Below are 9,669 nucleotides of genomic sequence, written 5' to 3' on the forward strand. Positions count from 1 at the left end.
CACCAGGAAATTCCTTCCATGCAGGCAGCCACCTGTGGTCATCTCGTCTGCAGTGATGAGCTGTCCACCATAAAGTATACTGAGGGTCTCACTGAGGTCAATTACCCACCACACCATACCTTGTCTCCCCAGTCATCTATCATTTCTCACATACCCACTAATCAGCCATTAAAGGAGCACACACCTTTGAGATTCGTACCACCCAACACTGGAACAACTAAGTCATGTACCCGACTATGGTTTTTTTTTTCTCTAGCTCTCATTAGACAGCTGGATCACCCAGTTGCCGAGCATGCCGCACAACACGTTGTGCTTGACTTCGACTGCTTCATAGACCAAACCATTTGGATTCTTCACAACACCAGTTGTCCTGAATTCGACAGGTGGGAACTCTCTGTACACCATATCTTTTGTTCCTATAACCCTCCAGGCCTCAACCTTTGCCATCCACCTGCCTTCTTGCCCTTTGCTGCTTCCACTCCAGCTTCACAATGCATTCTGACCCCCCCCCCCCCCTCCTTCCCCAGCTCTCATGGATAGTCCTTTTGTGTCCTCTGCTTATCTCCCCCCTCCTCTCCCCCAACCCCGAAGGAAAACAGTAGCGGCTCATCATCGTGTACCCATCATGTCCCTGCACATTCCTAAAGGCAGCACAACAGCATCTTCCCCCACCCCCATCTTGTCATTCCCCCACCCCACTCCCAGCCGTACAACTTTTTCATACCGCCGTATCTACTCCAGCCACCAACTCACTGCATTTTCTAAATCTGAGGAAGGGTTTTGCCCAGTAGCTTACTGTACTTTTAAATAATACCTTTAAGTGTGCCTGTCTGCCACTCAGTGCCTCCTATGTGGTGCATAACAATCTGTTTCACTCATATTGTTATTCTGTTCAGAATGTTCCATTGTCAGATTTTGCCAAGGACTTGCTGTGTCATTTAACTTGAAAGAAATCTTGTGCAAGTTCTAAATTTCTGTGCAGAATGTGGTCCTCCTCTGGCTGTTAGATTTTAATTTGTTTCAACAATGGTTATCACAATTTATTACATTCAATTGGTCAAACATCAATGTTTATTTGATTTTGTGGTATTCTTGTTTTATGCTATCTAGTAATTTACAAATTTAAATGACTTATGTTTCAACAGAAGGCATTAATGCCAACCTTCTATGAAAACTGCTTACGCATAGTCAATTATTTGTTTCTTAACTAGGAAATATGCTTTTCTTTGTGTGTGATATCACATATATCATAGTATTTGTTCTAGTATGTGTGTGTGCGATGCTGTAACTTACCAAACGAAAGCATTGGTATGTTGATAGAGACAAAAACCACACACACACACACACACACACACACACACACACAAATTACAAGCTTTCGCAACCCACGGTTGCTTCATCAGGAAAGAGGGAAGGAGAGGGAAAGACGAAAGGATGTGGGTTTTAAGGGAGAGGGTAAGGAGTCATTCCAATACTAGGAGCGGAAAGACTTACCTTAGGGGGAAAAAAGGACAGTTATACACTCGCTTGCACGCCCACACACACACACACACACACACACACACACACACACACACACACACACACAGAGCTGTGTCTGTATATGTGCGGATGGATATGTAAGCGTGTATTATCACAATACAGACTTTAATTTTTAATTTTTTTTATTTTTGACAGCTATTTGAAACTGTACACAACTCTTCCTTTGTCCAAACTGGCAACTTTCATGAGCCAAGGTCAGAGAGAAAGTACAGAATGGGATTTAAATAAAAAAATGCAAGACCTCATTATAAATCTGCTTTGCTTCAAGCACAAGATGAAGAATGTTGTTTGGACTAAGGGTACTTCTGGCCTGGAGGGCAAATTCCAGTCTGGTTCTGAGGTTTGTATTGTAAACACCCTTCCTTCTCTTTAAAACATAAGCAAATAATTTATTATTTAATGCATATGTTTGCATTTCAATGTGCATAGTCAAGTCCCATTGCTATTCACAAGAATTTTCAGGCTCAGGTAATGACTTTACCTCTTTTACACTGAGTTTAGTAAAAACATTGAGCATTTTGTCACCCCCCCCCTCCCCCTCCTTGGTCTCTCTTACCTTTTGCAGGTGCACACACACTTTCACTTGTTAATATCCAACGAGTGCAAAACATTTTGTCACTTTTATCCATTATTCTTTTGTATAGTTGATGAAACTTTATTTAGAATATAGATACCCACCACTGTTTCAGGATATTTTAGCTTATTTTTCAAAGTTGGTAAACTTCAAATAATAAAATAGTAACACTTTGAGCAACAGTTACCCACTGAAATGGACTTTCTCATTAAAATGTGATTTGAACAGCTGTTTGAATGCACAGTTCAATGGTAAATTGCCAGACTACAAATCCGAAGGTAATGGGTTCGATCCATCCCTTACCACTTCTTGGCAATGTTTGTTAGTGTGTAAAATGCTGTGCTCCATAGTGGTTTGGGGTCAGTGTTAAACTGTAGGTGCCCCTGTAACTGACTGGGTAAACCAGTTCAAAAGTTGGATGAGGGCAATAGCTTACCACCTCCAATAGGATCACGGCTAATAGACTTATGTTGTCTTCAAATCAACCGTCAGATTATTGACAACAATTATTGCCCATTATAAGATAGTCCAGACACTTAAAAATGTTAGTTTGTGGCGAGGAACATAAACAGTATTGTGGATATGATTATGCAGACTATGAGTTTCTATACTTATACTGTTGTCATTTAGATTATACAAAAAATAATTTCATTTCTGTTCTTCATACTCTTTAATTGGTAACCTGTGATAAATTCAATCAAGCATGATCTAATTTCCAACAATTTTGCCATTATTAACCTCAGGTGGAAGATAATTTAATTTTCAGATGGAGGATAATTTTTAACGTAGGTATGTCTTTGTGTTAGCATTGTGTCATCTTGCATAACAATATTACATAAGGGACTTTTTCTGCCCCCAACACTATACTATGTGAATAAGTAAAACTTTCTACAATTGGTGTGTGTGTGTGTGTGTGTGTGTGTGTGTGTGTGTGTGTGTGTGTGTGTGCGTGTGTGTGTGTGTGTGTGTGTGTATAGTCACACACACATGCAGTATGAGATGATCACTTGAAAATGACATACCTCTCTAAATCAGCAATAGCACACTACCATAACAGTTTTGCAGCCTGAAGCGGAGAATGACTTTGTTTAAAATATTTTTGGGAGTGGACAGTCACGTGTCAAGAAAAATCTCTCCTGTCGTGTGTGTATCTTCCTTTCTCTGCGTAGTTGCCTCTAATTAGTTTTCTGTCTGACATTCACTACTTAAAAAATGACATTTTGTGCCTCTTTTCACCAAACTTCTGAAGTAACAGTCACTCTGTAGGCCAATCTCCGAGAGAGATTTTGCTTTGTACATAACATAGGTGCAAAACTGAAACTGATTATTAAAAAGAGAGATCATATCATCTGCCTTTGTAATTATGATTATTGTTTTCACTGTAGACAGTGTAAAGGTGTGTGTGTTGGGGGAGGGAGGGGAGGGGGGGGGGGGGGGGGGGAATTGTGCGTGCGCACTCTGTGACTTACATATGATATAGTATGCATTCTGTTGAGAGATGTTGTATTGAAAAGAATTATCTAGCAAACTACTGCTTTGGACCTGGAATATTCCTCTTTACTACTACTACTACTACTACTACTACATCCACAAGTACTTAAATGTTTGACAAGTTGCTTAATTAATAATGACAAAATTTTATTTTTTCCATGCCAGAAAGTAGTTTCATATGGAGCTGAATCTTTGTCCATGGTGTTGGGATTTTCCAATTTAAGGTCATAATGGATATTCACATCTTTTCTGAGGGTTATTTCTAAATCTATCACGCTGTCAATTTGGTAACTGATGATTGTTTATGTCTGTGTCTGTCAGCCATTCTAACATTTTGTCTGTTGGCAGCCAGGAGTAAAGCAATATGATGTACGAGAGTTTGACTGTGAGAAATACTGATTCACCTGGCCTATAGATGACTTATTTATAGTTATGTTTTAAATCATTAACATGTGTAAAAAGTGTCTTTTTAAGCAGAGCGCAAGAGAACTAGCTTTATTATGATTAATTATATTTCTTTAAGACTTCAGATATCTGGTAATGGTGTCTTATTTTCATGTAATTATTTACTTTTTCTAGCTGGACTTCTACATTGACCGTGACATGATACATATAGCAGATACAAAAGTATCCCACCGTTACGGAGATTTCTTCATCAGAAAAATCTTGAAGTTTGAAGAGCTGAACAGGAAGTTACATTCATTGAGAGTATAATTATGAAACTGTGGAAACGTTTGTACACTCAGTTGAAATATAATTTGTAAATGAATTGTGTGAATGTCATTATGGTTTTTTCCCCCTCAAAATAAGCTTCCTTCACTTACTTACCCATCCCAAATAGTGTCTTTTTTTATATTAGTTTCAGTGATGTTTGGGTGGAGTGAATTGCTGGTAAATTTTTTACAGAAAAAAGTCGATGCTGTCTTGCTGTAAGGAATAACGCTTTTGCATCACTACTCGATCTGCTCATTATTTTCGTTGAGGAATCCAGTGTAAAATAAATGATTCTTTTGTATGTTTGTTGTTGCGATATTATTATGTAGCATGAACCTAAACTCTCTATTGTCTATAGTTTACATCCTTATTTCTCCCTCCCAACTTCCATGAATCAATGCAGCCACTTGCTGGGGTTACAATCCCTTCCCCTCTTGCCAAGTTTTGTCTGCCTGCCTGCTAGTAACACCAGCATCTTCCTTCCGTTTGCTGTCTTTATTCAGATAGGGAAGGCCATTTTTCAAGAAAGAAACTTGAATTTTTTTTCCTTATTTTTATTCATAACCAATAATTTAATACTGTTTATGGAGAGACAAAATTGTTATTGAGTAGGACCACCATCACTGCTAGTGTGGTGTATTGTTAGGAAAGCGGGAAGTGTGTAACGGTTCAGAGTCTTCAAGGCAGGAACAAGATTTGTTAAGATGTCCATGATTGATTTTGGTTGTAAAATAATTGTGTGCCATTCCTGTCATGTCTCACTGATTTCTTACAACAGTGGAAACTACAGATTGATTTCGTACAACAGGATAATAAAAACTGTTTTATCTGTTGTTCATGTGTTTATGTTGGTACTGTGCACCATGAATTCATAATCTTCATTGAAGGTGGACAGAAGATAATGTCTAGCCTTCATTAAAGTGTGGCAGATTTTTCAAAATACTACCTTTGCTGCATCAAAAAGAACATCATTTGTGAATTGTTTGATGATGCTGCCTCCTCCTGGAGGAAGAATGAAGTTAAGTCTTTCGCACAGTCAATACTGGGATTTCATTCATTAGTCAGTCCACAAAATTTATGACCTTCCAATTAGTTGTTTTCTCGTGTTGCTTATTGGAGATATACTGAAACTTCTGTTTTGTGGCAACAGCCTTCGACCACATAACTCTGTCAGTCCATGCCACAATGACAACTACAAGCTCCAGTTACATAATGATCAGTTTTCTTACATTGGTGTCCAGCATCTCATTTTAATATGTCATCTCCCTGGCTATATGAAGTTAAGATGTCATTGTCCTCTGCTGATTATAGTGCTTAAGAAACACTAGAATGCTGTATCAACAGGAAAAATCACCTGAGAAAAGTATAAGGAGACAGAGTGGCTAGCCAGGTCTTACCTTCATGATCCAATTTCCAAGTGCTGTTGATGCAGATGTAAAAGTAGAAAAACTATCGTAGCTCTCGGTACTGTTACTTCCTTCCTCAGATAGTGACAGGTTGGGTAAAGTCAGAAAGGTCACTCAGACCCCAACTTGAGACAGACCTCATGTGTTATGAGGACAAGGAGAGACAGAGATGAAAGGTTAAGTGTCAAAGAGTAGGAGGCCAGCATAGTATGTTTGTAAACACTGTGCCAGCTTCAGTCCGGAGCGAAAGGTAAAGTTGGAGTAAAAATAAAGAGGAATGAATAGTGCAATTAAGAATTAAAATGAAATGGGAAAAAGAGATTGATAAACAGGGAGAAACCAGGGAGAGGGTGGAGAAGAGAGAAAAGGGGAAACATGAAGATAAGAAGTAAGAATGCATACAGAAATACTGCAGCGAGCCTTCAGCTCCCTTGAATCATACTGTAAAGCTTGCTGCCCCTCCACCCCCTTTTCTCAGTGCACTGTGAGATGATTGATGCAATGATTTACTCTAACAGCAGACCTTCAGTACCAACTGTTTTTAATACTACTCAGAAGAATCTGACTTCTTGCCTATTATGATTATGATGCAAAATATTTAATGTGCCATAAAATACTAAGCCATTTCGAGATTGTCATTTACAGTGGTTTTATGCCATAAATCACATCTCAGAATATGAAAAATACTTTTATAATGAGAATAAGGTGGTAACCCTTGACTAAATGCTTGTGAAAGAGATAACATTGCCACTTAATTTTAAGGTAGATCCGTACAGTGACAACAATAGAATGAAATATATTGATTTTTCACTTAACAGCAGTTCCAATTTTAATTCAGTGAGCTGTCATAACGGATACATTTTCATAAAAGATGTTCCAGTTTTTGCAAGATGTAGATCATCCAATAACAATTCTGCTGTGAAAAATCAGCTATAAAATTCCTTTTATGATAGCTGTCAATTTGAAACAATTACTGTGATGCACTGAATTGAAGTTCCAACATGACATGCTTCCATAACTAATAATAAGGAATATAAAAGACAGTGTTGCACTGACTTACTGGATTTATCTGCACAACTGAACTTTTATTGAGTCAGGGAGTGAAATACAGGAAAATGGGAATTAGGTGTTGGAACTCATGCTACTGAAGGAAAGAAGAAGGCAAGATATATGTGGTGGCCTTGGAGAAGTTTGATCTGCCTTGACAATTATAGTCTAAATAGTATAAGCTTAAATGTGAAAATTGCTAATGCTATTCAGATTTAATCATTGGCATTTCTGGACAATATCAGTTGTTAATGTAGAGATTTTCCATATCAGTAGGGAGATCGCTGGCTCAGTCATGTCAGTGTGGTGAAGTACTTCATCAAACTTCACCAAGAAATATCTTTATTCCTGTAAATGAACGTGGAAGACTGTTACTGAACTCTAAGATGACAGATTGATTTATGATTTAGCTCTTTTAACAAGCGTTAATGGACACCTTCGTGACTTAATGTGTCACTCCAGGGTAAGCGCGTTTATCTCCTCGCAAAAGCATTCAGGCTCGGACTCTCACTCTGTGAAAGGCAAATGGAGGCTAGAATTTTCTAAATCAGTCACCATTAACCAGATTTGCAGTAGGGGGGGAGGGGGGTGTAGGCATTAAAGGAAGGTTTCATTTGAATTTAAAACAATGTTTGGCGAAATATCAGTCTGAAAACAGATTTAGGAATGTTTGCCATATATCATACATTGTAGATTTTTAGTCTGTGGTTCGAGGACTACAGATGGAAATCTTTGAAATGCCATAGGATACTGAATTAAGACACACCTCAGATCGTAAAAACTCTTAGGTGACTTCTGAAAACATGTATCAGAAAAACATTTCCTGAAACTTAATAGGCATCCAGCACAGGTGATAAGTTCATTGGGATCAACATACAAGGGTACTTAAAAAAGGATGTTACACATTATTATGGCAGATTAAATACTATTACTGAAAGCTGCATTACACTTCAAAGTGACACAGATACATGACACTACTGAAAATATAGTCACAAAGTCTCTGTAAACAAAAGTTAAAACGTTCTACCAATCATTCAGTTACCTGATGATCGAAATTCACTGCTTGGTCATGGAGCAATTTGAGAACTGCTGTGTGAAAGTCATCATCAGAATCTGTAACTGCTGTGAATCAATTTCTTGATTGCTGGGAGACTGTTGTCTTTCCTGGTCTTACCACCTACATCCATGTGGCCAGGTCAAGTAGTTGGCATAATTTCACTGCGACTGGATGTGACATTGTCTTTGGTCCATATACTGCCAGAATTTCATGGTGACTGCGTGCAGTTTAGATATTTTGCGTAAAAGAATTATACTGTTCGGTGCTTTTGGACTCTGAAGTATGTTTCCGATTGCCATGCCTGTTCACAGTCAAACTGTCATCCTGCCTTTCCACTCTCAAACTGTCATCTGTACTGCAATTTTGCAGCAGGGGTCTGTGACAAAGAAGTAGTTGGTTGTATATATATATGAATATAATAGAGGGAAACATTCCACGTGGGAAAAATGATGAAACTTACCAAACAAAAGCGCTGGCAGGTCGATAGACACACAAACAAACACAAACATACACACAAAATTCTAGCTTTCGCAACCAATGGTTGCCTCGTCAGGAAAGAGGGAAGGAGAAGGAAAGACAAAAGGATATGGGTTTTAAGGAAGAGGGTAAGGAGTCATTCCAATCCCGGGAGCGGAAAGACTTACCTTAGGGGGAAAAAAGGACAGGTATACACTCGCGCACACACACACATATCCATCCACACATACACAGACACAAGCAGACATTTGTAAAGGCAAAGAGTTTGGGCAGAGATGTCAGTCGGGGCAGATGTACAGAGGCAAAGATGAAGTTGAAAGACAGGTGAGGTATGAGCGGCGGCAAATTGAAATTAGAAATTAGCGGAGATTGAGGCCTGGCGGATAGCGAGAAGAAAGGATATGCTGAAGGGCAAGTTCCCATCTCCGGAGTTCTGACAGGTTGGTGTTAGTGGGAAGTATCCAGATAACCCGGACGGTGTAACACTGTGCCAAGATGTGCTGGCCGTGCACCAAGGCATGTTTAGCCACAGGGTGATCCTCATTACCAACAAACACTGTCTGCCTGTGTCCATTCATGCGAATGGACAGTTTGTTGCTGGTCATTCCCACATAGAACGCTTCACAGTGTAGGCAGGTCAGTTGGTAAATCACGTGGGTGCTTTCACACGTGGCTCTGCCTTTGATCGTGTACACCTTCCGGGTTACAGGACTGGAATAGGTGGTGGTGGGAGGGTGCATGGGACAGGTTTTACATCGGGGGCGGTTACATGGGTAGGAGCCAGAGGGTAGGGAAGGTGGTTTGGGGATTTCATAGGGATGAACTAAGAGGTTGCGAAGGTTAGGTGGACGGCGGAAAGACACTCTTGGTGGAGTGGGGAGGATTTCATGAAGGATGGATCTCATTTCAGGGCAGGATTTGAGGAAGTCGTATCCCTGCTGGAGAGCCACATTCAGAATCTGATCCAGTCCCGGAAAGTATCCCGTCACAAGTGGGGCACTTTTGGGGTTCTTCTGTGGAAGGTTCCGGGTTTGAGGAGATGAGGATGTGGCTCTGGTTATTTGCTTCTGTACCAGGTCGGGAGGGTAGTTACGGGATGCAAAAGCTGTTTTCAGGTTGTTGGTGTAATGGTTCAAGGATTCCGGACTGGAGCAGATTCGTTTGCCACGAAGACCAAGGCTGTAGGGAAGGGACCGTTTGATGTGGAATGGGTGGCAGCTGTCATAATGGAGGTACTGTTGCTTGTTGGTGGGTTTAATGTGGACGGACGTGTGAAGCTGGCCATTGGACAGGTGGAGGTCAACGTCAAGGAAAGTGGCATGGGATTTGGAGTAGGACCAGGTGAATCTGATGGAACCAAA

The 9,669-nt window shown here is 40.0% G+C and overlaps 1 protein-coding gene across 1 annotated transcript in view; it reads left to right on the forward strand.

Moving 5' to 3' along the window:
* LOC126475232 (eukaryotic translation initiation factor 3 subunit L) overlaps window positions 1–4,376 on the forward strand; it is a 62,922-nt gene extending 58,546 nt beyond the window's left edge. Inside the window, exons 10-11 of the mRNA XM_050102909.1 lie at window positions 1,678–1,882; window positions 4,187–4,376. Coding sequence (XP_049958866.1) covers window positions 1,678–1,882; window positions 4,187–4,321 — 340 coding nt within the window. The 3' untranslated portion in view covers window positions 4,322–4,376. The remainder of the gene's footprint in view (window positions 1–1,677; window positions 1,883–4,186) is intronic.
* The last annotated feature ends 5,293 nt before the right edge of the window (window positions 4,377–9,669 follow it).

This window comes from Schistocerca serialis, chromosome 4 (genome assembly GCF_023864345.2).
Source record: "Schistocerca serialis cubense isolate TAMUIC-IGC-003099 chromosome 4, iqSchSeri2.2, whole genome shotgun sequence".
NCBI lineage: Eukaryota > Metazoa > Arthropoda > Insecta > Orthoptera > Acrididae > Schistocerca > Schistocerca serialis.